This window comes from Tachyglossus aculeatus, chromosome 5 (genome assembly GCF_015852505.1).
Source record: "Tachyglossus aculeatus isolate mTacAcu1 chromosome 5, mTacAcu1.pri, whole genome shotgun sequence".
Lineage (NCBI taxonomy): Eukaryota > Metazoa > Chordata > Mammalia > Monotremata > Tachyglossidae > Tachyglossus > Tachyglossus aculeatus.
Window position 1 is genome coordinate 19483363 of NC_052070.1, and position 22392 is coordinate 19505754.

A 22392-nucleotide genomic window follows, 5' to 3' on the forward strand; every position below is an offset into this window, starting at 1 on the left:
AAAGAGTCAGCAGCGTGGCTCAGTGGAAAGAGCATGGGCTTTGGAGCCAGAGGTCATGGGTTCAAATCCCAGCTCAGCCACATGTCTGCTGTGTGACCTTGGGCAAGTCACTTAACTTCTCTGAGGCTCAGTTACCTCATCTGTAAAATGGGGATTAAGACTGTGAGCCCCACGTGGGACAACTTGTTCACCTTGTATCTCCCCCCAGCGTTTAGAACAGTGCTCTGCACATAGTAAGTGCTTAACAAATGCCATCATTATTATTATTATTATTCACCTTTTTTTAATGCTATCTGTTAAGAGTTTCCTATGTGCCAAGCATGGTACTAAGTATTGGGGTAGATACAAGGTTGGAAACTGTCCATGTCCCACATGGGGCTCATGGTATTAATTCCCATTTCACAGATGAGGTAACTGAGGCAAAGAGAAGTAAAATGACTTGCCCAAGATCACACAGCAGACAAGTGGAGGAGCCAGGATTAGAACCAGGTCCTCCAACTCCCAGGCTCATGCTCTGTCCACTAGGCCATGCTGCTTCTCTAAACCATATTGCTTAATACAGCGCTCTGCACACAGGAAGCACTCAATAAATACCACTGAATGATTGCTATGATTAACTCCATCATTCTTACACTATTTAAACCATTTTGCTTAGTACAGTGCTCTGCACATGGTAAGCACTCAATAAATACTACTGAATGATTGCTATGATTCACTCCATCATTCTTACACCATCTAAACCATATTGCTTAGTACAGTGCTCTGCACACAGTAAGCACTCAATAAATACTACTGAATGATTGCTATGATTCACTCCATCATTCTTGCACCATCTAAAGTTTCAGTTCTGTTCTTAATCCCAGCCAGCTGAAAAACAAATGCCTGCCTTCTGGGGCAATATGCTAACAGAAAGGCAGAGCAGCTCCCTTGAAGATCAAAGATATTTGTGTGGATGTCTAAGATATTCACCACTGAGAGCTCTTGTACATATCTATTCTATTTATTTTATTTTGTTAATATGTTTCGTTTTGTTCTCTGTCTCCCCCTTCTAGACTGTGAGCCCGCTGTTGGGTAGGGACCGTCTCTATATGTTGCCTCCCAAGCGCTTAGTACAGTGCTCTGCACACAGTAAGCGCTCAATAAATACGACTGATTGATTGATTGATTGATTGATTAATAATTGTGGTATTTGTTAAGTGCTTACTATGTGCCAGGCACTCTACTAAGCGCTGGGGTGGATGCCAGCTAATCAGGTCGGACACAGTCCCTGTTCTATGTTTGTATGTATTTATTACTCTATTTATTTATTTATTTTACCTGTACATATCTATTCTATTTATTTTATTTTGTTAATATGTTTTGTTTTGTTGTCTGTCTCCCCCTTCTAGACTGTGAGCCCGCTGTTGGGTAGGGACCGTCTCTATATGTTGCCAACTTGTACTTCCCAAGCGCTTAGTACAGTGCTCTGCCCACAGTAAGTGCTCAATAAATACGATTGAATGAATGAATTCCTCATTTTTCTTTAATTTGTGCACGGCATGGGGGGGCTTTCCCCACGGCAGCGCTTACCCAGTGGAGACCCAGTGTCCCTCGATCATGGGCGGCATCTGCACGGTAATGCGGGCACCATTGTGGAGGTGTTTGAGCATGTGGTGGCACTGTGACTCCTTGAAGGCTCTCCAACCACTCTTCTCTAGTGCCCGGGGGTGAGATCTGCTGTCGGGGTGAAGCAGGGCAGAACCTTCTCCCAGCCCTAAAAAAGACAAATGAAAAGTGAAGACCTGCTGGCCAAGCTGAGTTCCTACTTTTACCCCCAAAGCACTTTTACATTGCTTATTTCATTTTTACCCTCACAACAACCCTGTGAGGTAGGTAATAATAATAACAATAATAATGATGATGATGATGATGACAGTATTTGTTGAGCATTTACTATGTGTCAATCACTGTTCTAAACACTGGGGTAGATACAAGATCATCAGGTTGGACACAGTCCCTGTCCCACATGGGACTCACAGCCTTGATCCCTGTTTTACATTCATTCATTTAGTCATTCGTATTTATTGAGCGCTTACTGTGTGCAGAGCACTGTACTAAGCGGTTGGGAAGTGTACGTTGGCAACATATAAAGATGGTCCCTACTCAACAGTGGGCTCACAGTCTAGAAGGGGAAGACAGAGAACAAAACATATTAACAAAATAAAATGAATAGAATAAATATGTACAAATAAAATAAATGAATAGAGTAATAAATACGTACAAACATATATACATATATACAGGTGCTGTGGGGAGGGGAAGGAGGTAAGGCGGGGGGATGGAGGGAGGAAGAGGGGGTGAGGGAGGGGCTCAGTCTGGGAAGGCCTTCTGGAGGAGGTGAGCTCTCAGTAGGGCTTTGAAGGGAGGAAGCCAGCTAGCTTGGCGGATGGGCGGAGGGAGGGCATTCCAGGCCAGGGGGATGACGTGGGCCGGGGGTCGACGGCGGGACAGGAGAGAATGAGGCACAGTGAGGAGATTAGCGGCAGAAGAGCAGAGGGTGCGGGCTGGGCTGGAGAAGGAGAGAAGGGAGGTGAGGTAGGAGGGGGCGAGGTGATGGAGAGCCTTGAAGCCGAGGGAACTGAGGCATGCCAAGGTCACACAGCAGACAAATGACAGAGCCAGAATTAGAACCCAGGTCCTTCCGACTCCCAGGGCTGTGCTCTATCCACTAGGCTAGGCTGAGGTAGAAAGGCAGGTATTCATTCATTCAATCATATTTCTTGAGCACTTATTGCATGCAGAGCACTGTGCTAAGCACTTGGGAGAGTACAATGAAACAATAAACGAACATATTCCCCATTTTTCAGATGGGAAAACTGAAGTATGGTGAGGTTAAAGTGACTTGCCCACAGCCACACAGCGGGCTGTTGGCAGAGCGTAGACTTGAACCCAGGCCCTCCGGCTTCCAGACTAGTACTCTTCCACTACCCCATGCTGTCTCCCCTACTCTCTTCCTCAGCTGGAAAATACTCATGGCTGGCAGAAGGAAAAAAAAGAAGCTTTTTTGAGCTAACCGTTCATATCATTTGTCTCATCTGCAATAAATATTTTCTTGGAAAACATTTTGCTCTGACAGCTCCCTGTTGCTCCTTCCAGGAGCTTTCAGGGATCGTTTTGGTTTTTGAAGCGTGAATGTGTGATAAACCTGCAAGCAGAGGCCACCCTTAAATCATGCACAAAAAAGACATTATGAAAGCTCAGTCTCTGTGATGAAGTAGGCAATTACAGGCAGGGTTGGTTATTTTTTGCTTTTCAGGAGGTAAGGAATTGCAAAAGCTAACTTTGTCTTCTTTGCACAGTAATTTTGGTTGGTGGTAATTTATATATATGAAATCCAGCAGCTAAGTTTTTACACTATATTCATCAAAACAAAGGGAGATGCCGCCTGAAAGCCTGGTTACTGCCTGATTTAGGGGGCTGCATGAGAGTCAGGAATGACAAGGGTCAGGAACAAATGAGAAAGACGAGCAAGATGAAGAGAACTCAGGGACGGGAAGAGGTGAAGAGATGGTAGGATTTTGGAAGGCCCCGCTGAATAATGACTCAGGAAAACCACAGCTTAAAAAAAACCATTTGAAGCTGGGGAATCGAACCTGGAATGTTATTCTGTGGGAGACGGTCTGAGCACTTTGAACCCTAGGGTCCCCCTGGGGGAAAAAGACAGGATCATGGAATGCTGTTGCTTGCTTCGCTGCTGGGAAGCAAATCCAGGGTTAATGGTGAGCAATTTTGCCAACATACACAGAGGTGCGGTTTTGCTGAATATGGAAAGCCATGATGTATGTGATGGGACTATATGTGAATTAAATTCAACCATACAGCTAACTTATTTAGACTGAAACCTTGAACAAGTAACAAGATTGAAAGGACGCCGGAAAACAATCGTGCCGTCCAACTAGAGTGGCCGCCTTATTGTCAGCAATGGTAAAATAAAAAAGGATTGATTTCATGCCAAAAAGCAAACTCGCGGAGGGGTTTGGTGAACTCCCATGCTGAGTAGACAGGCTCGATTCAAACACCCTTAGGCCTCCCTCCCAGTCCTTCCAGCTCATAAAATGTATTTTAATTGTGCTTGCCTAGGTACTTTAAAAACTCAACAACTTCTGCAAAACCTGACCTTCTCTTAGTCGTGGAATAAGGGACCTGCTGTTAGAGGCCTAGGACTACTCAGTGCTGTGCCTTCTGTGGGCTCTCAATACTTGCAGTTAGTACAGCCTTCTGCACATAGTAAGTGCTCAGTAAATAGCATGGATAAATGTAGGGCTCAATGGAGCCATCCAAAGGTCCACTATCTAAAAGGAGGCAAGAGAACTAATGGTGATTTAAGGCAAACAAGGATCAAGGCAAATGATTCTTGTTTCCAACATACTATTACTTTTCACTGACTCCCAATCCCTTTTTATGAACCCTCAATCTCTGATCTGAAGGACAGTGGATGCTGTCCTGTATGTCTAATTGAGAGACCAGGACCCACCTCAATCCTCAAGGCTGTTGGGACCCCAGAATGCCATTTATTCATTCATTCATTCATTCATTCAATCGTATTTATTGAGTGCTTACTGTGTGCACAGCACTGTACTAAGTGCTTGGAAAGTACAATTCGACAACAGATAGAGACAATCCCTACCCAGTAACAGTGTCACAGTCTAGAAGGGGGAGACAGATAACAAAACAAAACAAGTAAACAGGCATCAATACCATCAAAATAGATCAATAGAATTATAGATATATACACATCATTAATAAAATGGAGTAATAAATATGTACAAATATACACAAGTGCTGTTGGGGGGGATGGGGGTAGAGCAGAGGGAGGAAGTCAGAGCAATGGGGAGGGGAGAAGGAGCAGAGGAAAAGGGGGGGCTCAGTCTGGGAAGGCCTCCTGGAGGAGGTGAGCTCTCAGTAGGGCTTTGAAGGGGGGAGGTATGCTAGTTTGGCGGATGTGAGGATGGAGGGTATTCCAGGCCAGAGGTTTGACATGGGCCGGGGGTCGGCGGGGGGACAGGCAAGAACGAGGCACGGTGAGGAGGTTAGCGGAGGAGGAGTGGAGTGTGTGGGCTGGGCTGTAGAAGGAGAGAAGGGAGGTGAGGTAGGATGGGGCAAGGTAATGGAGAGCTCTGAAACCCAGGACCACCCCCTGATCATGCAGGCTGCTAAGATGCTGAGCTTTCCCACACCCCATCCGGGATGTTCAAATGAGATCTCTCTATAGGATTCCCTGGGAAACAAGTCCCTAAATGATCCCTTTTTTTAAAAAAAAATTCTAACGGTATTTGCTAAGCACTTCCCATGTCCAAGGCATTTTACTAACCTCTGGGGTAGACACCAGATACATAGTACCTGTCCCACATGGAGTTCACAGTTTTAATCTCCATTTTACAGATGAGGTAACTGAGGCACAGAGAAGTTAAGTGACCTACCCATGGTTACACAGCAGACAAAGTGGCGAAACCGAGATTAGACCCAAGTCCTCTGACTCCCAGGCCTGTGCTCTATGAGAGCCCCAGGCTCAGAGAAGCAGCATGGCTCAGTGGAAAGAGCCCGGGCTCTGGAGTCAGAAGTCCTGGGTTCAAATCCCTGCTCTGCCAATTGTCAGCTGTGTGACTTTGGACAAGTCACTTAACTTCTCTGGGCCTCAGTTCCCTCATCTTTTACAATGGGGATTAAGACTTTGATCCCCCTGTGGGACAACCTGATCACCTTGTAACCTCCCTAGTGCTTAGAACAGTGCTTTGCACATAGTAAGTGCTTAATAAATGCCATTATTATTATTTATCCAATAGGCCACGCTGCTTCTCTTTCATGGTATGGAATTTTGAAACTGGCAAAGATGGGGTCAGAGTGACACCAGCCTACCAAGTAAGCTGCCCAAACTAAGGGGAACATGTGATGGGCAGATCATCCATAAGGACAAGATTCCAAGCGCTTACTACACTGCTCTGCACACAGTAAGCACTCAATACGATTGAATGAATGACCCAGGACTAATTCTCTGAAGCCTCAAACTGAGCATATTCAAGGGCTGAATTTTTATGTGCTTATTTTCTCTGAAAAATACCTATCTATACGGAAGGGAAAAGCAAACTATGCTATGTAGAGAAAATAGGAGCAAACATGTCCATAAGGTGGTGATATATTGTTTCCTAAACAGCTTTTAAATCTCCAGTTGTTGTTACCACCAGACTTCAAATTTTTTCTGGGCTGAGATAAAATGGGAAAAGGTAGACAGCTGTGAACTGTACTTCTGTCCAGACCTGGGTACTAAAAGTTTGCTTAAAGTATCATGTCCAGCAGCCTGGAAGGCCAAACGTAACAGCTGCATCCTTAGAACCTGAGATTTCATCTTTCTGAATGACCTAGGATCTAAGTCGCTCTAAATGATCTCCCCTCTGGGTTTCATGCAGCTGAAATCATGGACCTACTTTATTGAGGCTTAGAGCCTGTGGTGATTCTGATTTCGGAGGAAACCTCCAACTTGGATCTCTTTGGAGGTAGGAAGGAAAAATTGAGACATCTGACCAGGATTCAGCTACTTCCTGGACCACTGCTAGCTGATAGTTTATAATTACGGTATTTTTAAGTGCTTACTATATGCCAAGCACTGTATTGAACAGGGCTGTAGATACAATATAATTTAATGGTATTTGTTAAGCAGTTACAATGTGCCAGGCTCTGTACTTCGAATGAAGCAAAAACTACTCACTCTCAGCTTCAAAGCTCTCCATCACCTCGCCCCCTCCTACCTCACCTCCCTTCTCTCCTTCTCCAGCCCAGCCCGCATCCTCCGCTCCTCTGCTGCTAACCTCCTCACTGTACCTTATTCTCGCCGGTCGACAGCAGACTCCCAGCCCACGTCCTTCCCCTGGCCTGGAATGCCCTCCCTCCACACATCCGCCAAGCTAGCTCTCTTCCTCCCTTCAAAGCCCTACTGAGAACTCACCTCTTCCAGGAGGCCTTCCCAGATTGAGCCTCCTTTTTTCCTCTGCTCCTCCTCCCCTCCCCATCGCTCCCGCTCTGCCCTACCCCCTTCCCTTCCCCACAGCACTTGCGTATATTTGTACATATTTATTACTCTATTTTATTAATGATATGTATGTAGCTATAATTCTATTTATTCTGTTGGTATTGTCACCTGTCTACTTGTTTTGTTTTGCTGTCTGTCTCCCTCTTCTAGGCTGTAAACCCATTATTGTGTAGGGACCATCTCTATATGTTGCCAATTTGTACTTCCCAAGCGCTTAATACAGTACTCTGCTCAAAGTAAGTGCTCAATAAATGATTGATTGAATGAATGAATGAATGAATGAATACTAAGCACTGGGGTAGGTATGATGATGGCATTTGTTAAGCGCTTACTATGTACGAAGCACTGGTCTATGCACTGGGGGAGAATACAAGGTGTTCAGGTTGTCCCACGTGGGGCTCACAGTCTTCATCCCCATTTTACAGATGAGGGAACTGAGGCACAGAGAAGTGAAATGGTTTGCCCAAGGTCACACAGCTGACAAGCGACTGAGCCAGGATTCAAACCCATGACCTCTGAGTCCCATGCCTGCACTCTTTCCACTGAGCCATGCTGTTTCTCTAATCCGGCTGGACACAGTCCATGTCCCACATGGGGCTCACAGTCTTAATCTCTACTTTACAGATGAGGTAACTGAGGCACAGATAAGTGAAGTGACTTGCCCAAGGTCACATAGCAGACCAATGGCAGAGCCAGAATTAGAACTGAGGTCCTTCTGTCTTTTTATATCAGGTTGGACAGAAGAGTCCCTTTCCTATCTGGGGCTCACTGACAGTACACAGACTATAGCAATCCGGGGAAGGAAGTGGACTCAGGAGACTAGTGTGCAGATTGAGAAGATAGGCCCAAACACCACTTTAGGGTCTGAATAATCTGAATGGATATTCTACAACATCCAGGTTTCACCAGGGAATCTGATCTGCGTATACTACACAAAGTACAGAACAATAACAAAAAAAAACCCCAACCCAAAATATAAGATGTGCTATAACTGGGTCAGACCAGTGATAAAATCCAGCCAAGTATTTTTTCTCCAACCATGGCAAAAGGATACTTGGAGAAACATGTGATGGATTTGAGATACAACCTCATGTTGAAGGATGGATAATCCATCATCCTGGAATTTCCCTCTAGTAACCCATTATGAAGCTCTTGTCCATAAATTTATTCAAACTGCTTGAACCTGTCTTTACTTTCGACCTACACATTTTTGTGGTAACAAATTTGATATTTTTAGCACTCTGTGAAGAAGCAAATCCTTCTGCACTGCCCACTGTTGACTTTGCAAATACAGGCAAATGCTGCAAAAGCAACACAGTTTTCATATTGAGTCTGTGTCTGCTTCGCAGATGGGCTTCCCAACCAGCCCCCACCCAAGAATATCTGCAACTTGCTCACAAGCCTTAGGTTTCCCAAACTTGCTTTTAGTTTAAAATAAGAAGAAAGAAATAATGGGGATGGGTGCGGTAGGGGGTTTGCCTTTACACTGACAGAGTCAGCTTGGGCAGAGGCCAGAAGGGATTCCTGCTACCTGATTGGTCAGCATAGTGTAGCAGATAGAGCATAGGTTTGAGAGTCAGAAGGTCATGGGTTCTAATCCCGGCCCTGCCGCTTCTCTGCTTGGTGACCTTGGGCAAGTCACTTCACTTCTCTGGGCCTCAGTTACCTTGTCTGGTAAAATCGGGATTGAGACTGTGAGCCCCTCATGAACAGGTACTGCGTCCAACCTGATTTGCTCGTATCTACCCCAACACTTAGTACAGTGGGCACATAGTAAGTGCTTAACTAATACAATTATGATTATGATTATTATTCATGATTGACTACTGATATTTGGGGAAGCTAGGGACCCTGTGCTCCCATTTTCACAAAGTCCTTCTAGATTGTAAGCTCATTGTGGGCAGGGAATGTGTCTGTTGTACTCTCCCAAGCACTTAGTTGAATGCTTTGCACACAGTAAACGCTCAATAAATATGGCTGATTAAACTTCAGGCTACCTGGATCCTGGCGCAGCAGGATTGGAGACATGGATTGTGAGAGGGGTGAAGTGGCCTGCCGCACTCTCTGCTAATCAGGTTTCGCTGGGGTGGAGGATACCACCTCACAGTCTGTGGCATGTCCCTAGCCCACCTGCTGAGAGCATTTTCTGGGGGAGGAGAGCAAGGCTTGCCCAATGTGGAACTGTGACTGAAATGGAGCTTCGTACTGAAAATTCCACATGATATACATCAGAGTGAATGTTGTACAGTATGAGTTGTACTTTCCAAGTGCTTAGTACAGTGCTCTGCACACAGTAAGCACTCAATAAATACAGTTGAATGAATCAGATTTGATACCAGGACCTCACCAGGCAACTGTGCTATGATATCTCCCCCATCAATGACACCACAAGGAAATAAATCAAGTAGAAGCAGGGAAGCAGAATGGCTTAATAAAAAAAACAAAAAACCTGGGCTTGGGAGCCAGATGATCTGGATTCTAATCCAGTCTCTGCCACGTGCCTGCTGTGTGATCTCGGGCAGGTCACTTAGCTCCTCTGTGCTTCAGTTCCCTCACCTACAAAATGGGGATTCAATACTTGTTCTCCCTCCTACTTAGGTTGTGAGATCCTTGCATGATCTGAGTATCTATATCCAGCAGTTAGTGCTTGGATATAATAAGTGCTTGACAAATATGACTGTTACTGTTATTACTACAATCCTGTTGACTTTGGCTTAATCTGAAGCACTTAGTACAGTGCTCTGCCCACAGTAAGCGCTCAATAAATATGACATTGTTTTGGCTTTCTATGTCTGGGTTTCCTCAGGTAGATGATGTGGAGCAAGAGCAAAGCCTAGGGAAACTAATGTGTGTTGTTGGCCAATCTGCATAATTCAGACTCCCTGAACTGTTTCTTCAATAACAGCTGTTTGGGCCTGAATTATCTTGATATTCCTCACCCCGCAAATCTCCACTGCATTCTCCCCATGCATACACAATCTGAGAGACTACTTTTTACCAGCCTACATGTTTTATTTTGTTGTCTGTCTCCCCCTTCTAGACTGTAAGCCCGTTGTTGGGTAGAGACCGTTTCTATATGTTGCCGACTTGTACTTCCCAAACGCTTAGTACGGTGCTCTGCACACAGTGAGCGCTTAATAAATACGATTGAATGAATGAATGAAAATCTCAGTGTTCAGACTATGGTGGCCGTTCAATTCTACCCTTGCCTGACTGCTTCTATTCTCAAGTTAGAGCTTGTCTGAAACTGTTGAACTTTCAGGCAGATAAAATGTAGCTGATAAAATTGAATACACATTTATAGATAAGGAGTTCTTACTTTAGGCATTGGCAGAGTCCAATTAAACAGCTGCGCCCCAGAGATTACCCTTTGATGTGTAAATTGCTAGATAACCTCTAGAACAGCTTTTAATTGAAGAGCAAAAGTGAGGTACCTTAGTACACAACACTGTCCTACAACTAACTATCCTCTGTAGTTACTAGTAGCTTGTTTTATTTTTGTTTCAGGAAAATAAGACTTAAAAGGAAGTTCTACCTATAATTCCTTACAATTTCGTTGCTGAAATCCCTCATTTTATCTTTTAATGAGGCAGTCTAATGAAGTTAAGACTTCAAACGGATCACATGCTCCTTTTATGTTAGCCGAGCACAAGATGCTTTCTTGCCCCCTCCTCCCTCCCTCCCCCCACCCGCCTCCTCATGTTTTCTAGAAGCTGGATCCTTTGGGAAGATCTTTGATTTACTATTGCTGGCAAATATTACAATGTTTTTCACAACCCCTGGCTGGTTGGTTGGCTAGCTACCCAAGCAGATTTGTGTAGAGACAGGCAATTATCCAATGAATTTAATTAATGTGGGCAGCCAGTCCTGATGAAACCCACTCCCCTTCCGGCCAAAGCAGGGTGTTTTTTTTTTATGTGTGTGATCTAAATAATCCCCTCAAATTACCACTTTTCTTTGGCTGCGTAGACCCAACAATAGCTAAATCCATTACAGCCTAGGTTTTCTCTATCAATATTAGTTTACAATTATTGGCACATGATTTTAATAGCTTTCAGAGTTTAATTGGAACATCCTCAATATCTAGCAGAGTTCAGAAGACATTTAATAAATAACTGATCGAATGTAACTTTCTTACCTTGAATTCTTTCAAAGAAGCTTTGTGTACATTACTTGAATGAATTTTCTTAAATTGCCATCGGTCAAAATAACATACCATTACACAAATGGATCTACCACCCATTTTTCGCTCTTCATCCATTTGGGGGTGAAAATATTCCACATGAAACCACTGGAGAACTCAGCTATTTTTCCTCCAGTTCCGCATGCTTAAAACAAATGGAGAAGCAGCATGACCTGATTGGATCGAGCATGGGGCTGGGAGTCAGAAGGACCTGGGTTCTAATCCCAGCTCAGCCACTTGTCTACTGGGTGACCTTGGGCAAGTCACTCTACTTCTCTGAGTCTCAGTTCCCTCACTTGTAAAATAGGGATTAAGACTGTGGGCCCCATGAAGGACATGGGCTGTGTCCAACCTGATTAGCTGGTCTCAGCGCCGACGCTTAGTACAGTTCCTGGCACATAGGAAGCTATTAACAAATACCATTTGAAAAACGTTAATTGATTTTATCAAGTGGATACTCATCTTTCCATTTAGGACCTTTTGCTATATACATAATCCTCATTGATATCTTTTCAAGATATCAATTTCTGTTTCAGGACTAAAGCAAGGAAAAAAAACGACACAGGAAAGACAATACTGTCTTGGTTTCTATAAGTTTCTCCAGCAAAATGACAACACATCAATCCACTCTATTTTAGTGAGGCACTTTTTTTTCTTATTCAAGTCGGCATTTCTAGTTCAAGCAGTCTAGAACTTTTGACAGCAAAGGTGTCAATGAAACTAGCCGCTCATGAGGAACTTGATTATGCCAGAGTTTATGTCATTTTACTCTCCTCCCCAGATCAATCCATTCTAGTTCATTTAACATGCACCCACGGCATTCAAAGATAGGGCTGTGTCACAACATCAGTCACCCTGAAAAAGAGGTTTCCATTAGCCAAAGACATTAACCACTTTGCTGTAGATTCACACACCAGTTATGCAGGAATAGCTCATGCTAATCAGTGTTTCTGGAGCTGAATGATTTTAGGATTTGACATCTGAAACTTTTGTGGTTTTTCATGTAAGCAAAGAAGACTGTGATAATGGACAACTTCCAGCTGCAATCTTCCTTTGACATTCAACAGGTTTTACTCTGGCTAACAAACACAATTGTTGTCGGAATGTAAATGTAACAAAAGTAAAAAACGACTTGCACAATTGTTAGCCCTGAAAGTTGGGGTTTTGGTCTTCAGTTGAAGAAACCAGACAATAGGACTTATTCTCTCGGATGTCTGCTCTAAATGGGTCATTAGTAGCTTGAGAGACTTAACCCACCTCCTTAACCTTTCCCTAGGTGTCTAACTTTCTTTCAGGGAGTTATTTGATCACGGGAGAGAATTGAGCTCAGTGATTGGGCCAAATCTAACTCTGAAGACCCTCAAAATGATAACACTGACTTTGTTCCTGCACTTGATTATTCACGTCCCAAGCTCCATCCTTCAGGCAACAGTAGAAAGAAAAGTAGGATCTTGCGTTTATGGATCCCTTTTAGCCTCTGACAAAACTGTACATTCCCCATTCAGTCTGATCCCTAAATTGTCCTCTCACTTGGCCTGCACAGTCATTATTTCCTGCATCTTCTCATGCTTTTTCCCCTCTTGTCTCACCAGTTCCATTACACTTGAATTATTCTTCTGTTCTGAATTTCTCTCATTCATCTTTGTCCTCCACCCCCTTCACCCCACAACACTCCCTCAGCATCTTCTAGTCCTGAACCCCTATGCTGAGAGATTCTAGGCTCGGATGCCATACAAAACATTTGGTCTTTTGCTGCAATTGCCTAACTAATCACTGGCTGAGATTCTTCAAGAAACCCTAGTAGAATCATGCCTACCTGTTTAAGAAACGTTGAGCTATATTTGATGCGACAGCTAAAAGTGCACCAGTCTGCAACTTAAGGGACTCCATATTTTAAGGCAATAATATTTCAGGAGATAGAAATCTCCACTTCAGCTAACTGTTCAAGTTATTCTCTATTTCAAAGCCAGAGGATCACCCTTTTTTTTCTTTACAAAATAGAAAAGGACAATTTCCTCTGTTTCATCTTTTTTTTTTCTCGATGGCAGCTGCTGTTTTGATCTGTTCGTTGGCTTTGATTTGTTTCATTTTTCAGCCAAAGATTAAAACTGCTCTGTAATTCCAAGCAGATGGGCCAGAGAGTCCAACCCTGTAATTATGCCTCTTTCTCTCTTGCCCTCTAACTGCAAACCTTCCATTCTGACTCTCAAACTCCCAGATCACAGGGGTTAAAAGTACACCTTGGCAACCGGCTCAACCAGACACGCGTACACCGTCTGTGGCGTTGGCAGCTGAGCTACCTGAGAAAGGACTAATACTAGAACTGCAGAGAAAACACACACCTAATGAGAAAATAGCTTTTTTGCTGATCCCTAGATCTCAACTTAATTTTTAGGTTTGAAATTGCTCCAGTTTCTGGGCTTCTGCCCTGAGACCCAGGAAAGTTTTCTGGTCAGGATGTCGAGCAGGTTCTGGGATCCGGTGATCACCAGTGGTCTTCAGAAATTTATTTTGGCCTGAACTCCGAGGCACCTTGACCAATGGTTAGACCGGATGCTTCACCCAGAGATTTAGAGAATTGGTGTAAAGTTCGCTGAGGAGGTTAAAAGGCCGACAGACCCCTCTGCCTGACAGTCCCGCTAAGTAATCCTATGGAGCCGCAATCAGGAAGCAGCATGGAGTAGTGAAAAGAGCACGGATTTGGGAGTCAGAAGGTCATAGGTCCTAATCCTAGTCCACCACTTGTCTGCTGTGTGACCTTGGGCAAGTCACTTCCCTTCTCTGGGCCTCAGTTACCCCATCAATAAAATGGGGATCGAGACTGTGAGCCCCACATGGGACAGGGACTGTATCCAATCTGATTTGCTTGTATCCACCCCAGCGCTCAGTACAGTGCCTGGCACATAGTAAGCACTTAGCAAATACCATTGTTCATTCATTCATTCAATCGTATTTATTGAGCACTTACTGTGTGCAGAGCACTGTACTAAGCGCTTGGGAAGTACAAGTTGGCAACATATAGAGACGGTCTCTACCCAACAGTGGGCTCACAGTCTAGAAGGGGGAGACAGAGAACAAAACAAAACGTATTAACAGAATAAAATAAATAGAATAAATATGTACAAGTAAAATAAATCAATAAATAGATAATCAATAATAAATTATTGTCATTTAGGTTCTCTCTCACCTGCCCAATTTTCCTCAATGGAATCTTCCTAAACACCAGACTCAGCGCACCACACACCAAGCGATCTCTCAATAAATGCTATTACTACTACTACTACTACTACTATTACAACTACAACTGCTGCTTCTACTACTACAGCCACAACTCCTAGTACTACTATTATTTAGTAGTAATATTAATATTATTTAGTAGTAATTATTTACTATTACTACTACTACTATGACTACTTTTATGTCTGTTACAACAAATCCCCAGTATGACAACCATCGGGTACGTTTTGTAGGGGTGAGGGGTTAGGGTGCACAAGGGCTTGTACAGTGAACCCAGAAGAAAAAGAGTGAGCAAAAACTTAACATAAACACTGTGGTATGCCTGGGGGTGCCTGAAATGACTCTGCCTTTGGTGGACTAGTTGCTGTTAATTCAAACTGTCTCCCAAGAGCCGGGGACACCGATTTTGAATCGGGGATCCTGAAAGGACGACAAACTTCAGGAGAGAGCCAGTGTGCAATAGGAGTTGATGTTGTTATTCTGAGCTAGGAAAACAATGCACACAATAATTGCATTTCCAAGAAAGGCAGCCATGGACACACGTGGAACTTTTTTTTCCCGCAAATGATCGAAGCTGTACTTCATAACCCCATAAAAGCTTTACCCACATCAAGAGTCACCCTATAGCCTTCGGTGCTTTAAAAAAAAATATGTATGACCACAAGGCGTGTAATTTAATTTCAGCATCTCGGCGTGGAGTTTGAAAATCCGGCAGAAAGGCTGAAAAAACTTTTCCTGGAACTTAAGACCCACCGATTCCAGAGACAGTCGGGAAGAAAATCACCCTTCCCCTCTCACAGGATGGAAAACTCCAGCAAACAGAAAGCCTCTGGATTATTCAGGGACGGGGGAAAAGAGGGATATTTCAGCCCGCTGGAGAGGGACAGGAAACAGGTTCCCCTTCGCCACCCTGAGGGAACCCAGACTTTCCCAGGGGGACATACTACTACTACTACTACTACTACTACTACTACTACTACTAATGTTGGTATTTGTTAAGCGCTTACTATGTGCAGAGCACTGTTCTAAGCGCTGGGGAGGTTACAAGGTGATCAGGTTGTCCCACGGGGGGCTCCCAGTTTTAATCCCCGTTTTACAGTTGAGGTAACTGAGGTCCAGAGAAGTTAAGTGACTTGCCCAAAGTCACACAGCTGACAGTTGGCGGAGCCGGGATTTGAACCATGACCTCTGACTCCAAAGCCCCTGGTCTTTCCACTGAGCCACGCTAATACTACGACTACTACTAATAATAATGGAATTTATTAAGCGCTTACTTTGTGCATTGTTCTAAGCGCTGGGGAGTTTACAAGGTGATCAGGTTGTCCCACGGGGGGCTCGCAGTCTTATCCCTTTTTTACAGATGAGGGAACTGAGGCCCAGGGAAGTGAAGTGACTTGCCCAGCGTCACACTGCTGCCAAGTGGCAGAGCCAGGATTTGAACCCGTGACCTCCGACTCCAAAGCCCTGGGCTCTTTCCACTGAGCCACGCTGCTACTACTAGTCCTAATGAAACGATGGGCTTCTGGCTGAGGTTGTTCCATGTCCGTTGGGATGCGGGGAGTCACTCACCGTGCAGGAGCAGGAGCAGGAGCCGGAGCCGGAGGAGGGCCAGGGCCGGGGCCTGGCATCTCCCCAGCCTGCGGGCAGGAAAGGACATTTCCAGTTGGGCTTCGGATGCTCGGGGCGCCGTCTCTCTCCCTGCTCGCTCTTCCCTCTGGGCGCTAATAGCCTCCTCCTCCTCCTCCTCTTCTTCTCTTCCAAAGGGTGGGCTTCCCCTTCGCCCCCCCCCCCCGCCCCCACCCTGGCAGAGCAGGTCCCCGCCTCCTGGGCGGAGGGTGGGGGTGGGGGCGGGATAGAGAGGGGGAGGGGGGTCTCCTCCGGGCGGGAGGTCCCCCGGGACCAGATGCTCCCGCCCGCGGGGACCAAGGGCGGCCCACCGAGCCCGGGCAGAGACAGGCAGAGACGGGAGACAGGCAGAGACAGGCAGAGACAGACAGAGAGAGCAAGCCACGGACGGGCCTTAGTGGACCCTCCCTCCCCGCCGCCCACTCTGTCCTCCTCCTCTTCCTCCTGCTCCTCTCCTTCTCTCCCTCCTGCTCCTCCTGCTCCTCCTCCTCCTCCTCCTCCTCCTCCTCCTCCTCCCGCTGCGGGTCCGGCTCCAGCTGCCCGCCGCGCCCACTCCGGCCCTAAACAGGGACCGCCCGCCGCAGCGGGGGCGGGGCGGGTGTGTGTGTGTGTGTCTGTGTGTGTCTGTGTGTCTGTGCACCTAGGAATGTGTCCTGGGGATTGTGACCCTCGGGGCCGTCTGCTGCTGGGGGCCGCGTGGCCCTGTGAGGGACGTTCCTTGTCCCTGTCCTTGTCTCTGCCCTTGCCCCGTCCTTGTTCCTGTCCCTATCCCTGTCCCTGTCTCTGTCCTGCCCCTTCCCTGTTCCTTTCTCTGCCCCGTCCCTGTTCCTGTCCCTGCCTCTGTCCATGTCCCTGCCCCAGTCCCTGCCCCCGTCCCTGTCCTTGTCTCTGCCCCTGTTCCTGTCCCTGCCCCTGTTCCTGTCCCTGCCCCTGTCCCTGTCCCATCCCTGTTCCTGTCCCTGCCCCTGTTCCTGCCCCTGCCCTGGTCTCTGCCCCTGTCCCTGTTCCTGCCCCTGCCCTTGACCCATCCTTGTCTCTGCCCCTGCCCCTAGCCCCTGTTCCTGTATCTACCCCTGCCCCGTCCTTATCTCTACCCCCTGTTCCTGTCTCTGCCCCTGTTCCTGTCCTTGTCCCTGTCCCTGCCTTTGTTTCTGTCCTTGCCCCTTCCCTGTCCTTTACTCTGCCCCTGCCCTTGTTCCTGTCCCTGCTCCTGTCCTTTTCTCTGTCCCGGTCCCTGCCTCTGTTCCTGTAGTTGTCTCTGCCCCTGCCCCTACCCCATCCCTGTCCTTGTTCCTGTCTCTGCCCCTGCTCCTGTTCCTGTCCTTGTCTCTGTCCCTATCCCTGTCCCTGCCCCATCCCTGTCTTTGTTCCTGACTCTGCCCCTGCCCTGTTCCTGCCCCTGCCCCATCCCTATCTCTGCCCCTGCCCCTGTTCCTGTCTTTGTCTCTGTCCCTATCCCTGTCCCTGCCCCTGCCCCTGCCCCATCCCTGTCCCTGCCCTGCCCCATCCCTGTCCTTGTTCCTGTCTCTGCCCCTGCCCCTGTTCCTGTCCTTTTCTCTGTCCCTATCCCTGTCCCTGCTGTCCCTGTCCCATCCCTGCCCCTACCCCTACCCCTGTCCCGGGCTGCCAGATCCGGAGAGCCTGGAGGAGATGTACGCAGTGGTCACACCCGAGCAGCTCACTCCTGCTCTCCTCAGACTGGCCTCCAACTGCAGCCCTGCTCTCTGCTCCCATTGCCGGGAGGAGGTAGGGGATTGCCCACAGAGAGAGAGACACACACACACAGAGAGACAGACAGAGACAGAGAGAGGAAGAGAGAGAAGAGAAGAAGAGGAGGAGCAGCAATAGCCCCGGCCACGGGGCCCTTGCCCCCCACCCAAAGACTCCATCCACCCCAGCCTCAGCTCCTCTTCCCTTACCCCTCTTTGACCCACCGCAATCTGACATTCCAGGGCTCTAAACAACCCCCGAATTGAGATGGCCACTGGGTCAGTTGTACAAGGGACAGTCCTGTCCCCGAACTGATGAGAATCGTTGCCCACTGCTTTCATGTCCCTCCTCTGAGTGGTGAGCTCTTAGCTTCACTCCCCTGCAGCTCCTGCTGACTAGTTCCCAGGCTTGGCTCGGGCCTCCATGTTCACCCTGGCCTGGAAGGGGCATGGGAAGACCCTGGAGAAATTTGCAGGGTCAGGAGACCCCAAAGTCCACCTTATGTTCTGGGGGAATCGGGTGGACGTCTGCAAAGTGGTGGCTGCTAGAGAAGCAGCATGGCAAAGTGAATAGAGCACTAGCCTGGGCGTCAGAAGGTCATGGGTTCTAATCCCAGCTCCGCCACTTGTCTGCTGTGTGCAAGTCACTTCGTGTCTCTGGGCCTCAGTTACCTCATCTGTAAAATTGGGTTTGCTGTGAGGCCCATGGGGGAGAGGAACTGTGCCCAACCCAATTTACTTACTACAGTGCCTGGAACATAGTAAGAACCTAACAAAAGCACAGTTGTTATCACTCCTCAAGGGCAGAGATCATATCTACTTATTCTATTTTGCTCTCCAAAGTGCTTAGTGCAGTGCTCTGTGCTCAGCAAGCACTCAGTAAATACCACTGATTGATTGATCATCTAAGCTTGCTGCTTCAGGCAGGGTAAGGGTGATGTCACCAGCATATGGGGTCCAGATTTTTGGACAACCATTACTTTCAACAATGAAGACCAGCTTTCTCTGCCAGATTGAGTGCAATCGGAAGTAGGGGGAAGGCACTAGGCAGATTCACCAGTGAAGCAGGTGGCAGTCATTACGGTTCCCAGTGTAGACTGGTTGTCTGTACATCTTCATCTTTCCAGCCTCTTCCTCACACATGAATGGGAAGGTCGTGGTCAGAGTGTCGTTTTTGAAATTCCCAGGCCAGAGGGCTCCAGAGCAGGGACAAATCACAGTTCTGTTGATCCTGAGCAGGAAGAGGAGGCAGTTAAAGAGCAGTTCTACCTCCATAAGAATAATGATAATAATCGTGGCATTTGTTAAACACTTTGATGATGATGATGGCATTTGTTAAACACTTACTATGTGCAAAGCACTGTTCTAAACGCTAGGGAGGATGCAAGGTGATCAGGTTGTCCCACGTGGGGCTCACAGTCTTAATCCCCATTTTACAGATGAGGGCACTGAGGCTCAGAGAAGTTAAGTGACTTGCCCAAAGTCGCACAGCTGACAATTGGCGGAGCTGAGATTTGAAACCGTGACCTCTGACTCCCAAGCCCGTGCTTTTCCCACTGAGCCATGCTGCTTCTATGAATGGGACACGGTTCTAAGCTCTGGGTTGGATACATGTTAATTAGTCAGACACAGTCCGTATCAGAGACTCAGAGGCTCAGAGACTTAGTAGGAGGGAGAACAGGTATTGAATCCCTAACATAAAGGAAACCGAGGCACAGAGAAGTTAGGTAACTTACCCAAAGTCACACCCGCTGTTGAGTAGGGACCGTCTCTATATGTTGCCAACTTGTACTTCCCAAGCACTTAGTACAGTGCTCTGCGCACAGTAAGTGCTTAATAAATAAGATTGAATGAATAACAAGTGAGTAGCAGAATCAGGATTAGAAACTAAATCCTCTTACTCCCAAGCCCATGCTCTTTCCATGAGGTCATGCTGATCTAAACCTCCTCTTGCCCAAATCTCCACAGCCCCACTTTACTGGAATCACACTTTATTGCGATCTGAAATCTCCCCCAGGAGACCTTCCCTGATTAATCTCTCATCTCCACAACCTGTATGCCTCCCACCTGCCACTTCAGCACATCTGTACCACCTAAGCTCGTGGGTTCTCACCCCCTACCTTCTCCACCCTGCATGCCATTCCCCTAAGTACACTTAAAGGAAGCACTTATGTAACTCTCTCTGTACTCTATTACTTTCCCCCTTCTGTAATTTATTTTCGAGCCTGTCTCCCCCGTTAGACTGTAAGTTTCTAGATGGCAGGGATTCATTCATTCAATTCATTCAATCGAATTTATTGAGTGCTTACCATGTGCAAAGCACTGTATTAAGTGCTAGGAAGAGTACAATATAACAATAAACAGGCACATTGCCTGCGCACAACAAGCTCTACCTGCTTTATTGTATAGTGCCCTCCCAAGCACTTAAAATAGGGCTCTGCACACAGTAAGCGCTCAATATGAAAACAGTGTGGCCTAGTAAAAAGAGCATAGTTCTGGGAGTCAGAGGAACTGAGTTTTAATCCCAACTCTGTCACCTACCTACTGTGGGACTTTGGCCACATCACCATACTTCCCTATGCCTCAGTTTCCTCATCTGTAAAATGGGTATTCAACACCTGCTCTTCCTCCTACTTAGACTGTGAGCCTGATGAGGGACAGAGACTGTGTCCGATGTGATTATCTTACATCTGTCCTAACCCTTAGTATGGTGCTTGATACATAGTAAGTGCTTAAGAAAGACCATTAATTGATACTAATTATATTGAACTCTCTTGAGCACTTAGTACAGTGCTCTGCACATAGTATTATTAACTGATTCAGTTCCATTAGTCTTCCCAGCAGTAAATTCAATTCAGTAAACACAAATTCAAAACTATCTCTCTTCTTCCCTTCCTCTCTTCTCCCCTTCCTCAACAATTACCATCATCATTTATTTATTGAATGCCTACCATATTCAGAGAACTGTACTGAGTATATGTGGGGTATAAAGCACTATGCTTAGGTGCTGGGGAACATAAAATAGAAGTAACCAACAGGGTCCCTTGTCCTCAAGAAATTTGCAGTCTAATCAGCGAGGCAACCAGATGAAAATTCCAAAGTATAAACTATAATAAGAGATTGAGGCCCTTGACATGGAAGATTGCCATACAAAAATGCTTAGTATGTGCACCGTCCATAGTAAGCTTCGATAAGTACCACTGAGTTCATTCATTCCTTCATTCATTCAATAATTTTTTTTGGCATTTAGTGTGTGCAGAGCACTTACTAAGCACTTGGAGAGTACAATTCAGCAACAGATAGAGACAATTTCTACCCAACAACGGGCTGAGTGATTGAGTTGACTTGCCTGCCCTAGTCCAAAACTAGGGTGCTAAGTTAACTCCCCTGGCACTCACCCTCCTCTCCATCCACAAAGAAAATCAAGCTCAGGGCTTTGCTTTTACCCTAAGGACACTTTGCATCTCACCTTAAAACAGCTCCCACCTCAACCCCCCTTGACCACCCAAAAGGGTCCCAGCATCTGAGTTTCAGTTCCCAGAAGGCCAAAACATTCCAGCCACGGGATCCAACAAGTAAACAGTCCCAAATCAAGCTTCCCCATGGGCTTGTCTTTAGTTATTATTTGCGTGTGTGCATGGGTGTGTGGGTGTAGGGGTGTGTGTGTGTCCTAGTTAAAAATAAAAGTTGTGGAGTTACAGGCCGGGAAGTCCTTTGACTTTTTAAACGCTTGTCTTTGCGAGCACCATCTCCCACAAGTCAGCGCTTCGACTGCCTGTTGGCCCGGGAGCCCGTGTCACAGGCCCCAACCTGCAGAGGCCGAAGTGTGGAGAATATCGTGCTGGCGGCTGCCGTCTGAGCCCTCTCTTTCTCTTCCATCCCCTTTTCTGACAATGAAATTTTATTAGAACCTGAGCTGGATGGCTTGGGCTTTGGACTTTCCCAGCCAGGCCAACTGGAAATAGTATAGCCTCCTGGAAAGAGCCTTGGACTGGAGTCCAGAGACTCGAGCGTTAATTCTGGCTCTGCCTCTTGCCTGCTGGGTTACCTCAGGCAAATTAGTTAATTTCTCTGTGCCTGGATTTCTTTATCTGAATAATGGGGATTTAGTATCTGTTCTCCCTCCTACTTAGACTATGTGGGACAGGGACTAAGTCTGATCTGATGATTTTGTACCTACCCCAAGGCTTAGTCCCTAGTCAGTCCATAACAGATACGGTAATTATTAATTTTTGGTTGGACTATCCCTTTTCCATACGGCTTCAGCTAGGGTCCCGGATCTCATCCTCTCTCTGCAAGAGAATTATCCGCAGGAAGAGACTGTGACCCCCAACCCCAACCCCTGGGGGAGAGAGCAGCCCTAGAATGAGAGGAGGCCACAGGCCACACCCTCCTACTTCCCTGGGCCGGGCCCACTGCACAAATAAATAAAACCAGCGTTTCCACTTCTTTTTCAAGAGCAGGCTTCCCGACAGCATTGTCTGCCCCTTTGAGCAATAGAGTGAGTCAATTCCTTAATCTCTCTAGGCTGCCAGGACTAACTAGGCTCCAGGATTGAGAGCTGGGCCTAGGGA

General features: G+C 46.5%; 1 protein-coding gene across 1 annotated transcript in view; it reads right to left on the reverse strand.

The window, feature by feature from the left end:
• The window catches only part of APCDD1 (APC down-regulated 1), a 55431-nt gene extending 39191 nt beyond the window's left edge, over positions 1-16240 (reverse strand). The window contains exons 1-2 of the mRNA XM_038747408.1: positions 16053-16240; positions 1570-1753 (exon numbers count right to left, since the gene is read on the reverse strand). Coding sequence (XP_038603336.1) covers positions 1570-1753; positions 16053-16140 — 272 coding nt within the window. The 5' untranslated portion in view covers positions 16141-16240. The remainder of the gene's footprint in view (positions 1-1569; positions 1754-16052) is intronic.
• Positions 16241-22392: the final 6152 nt, after the last annotated feature.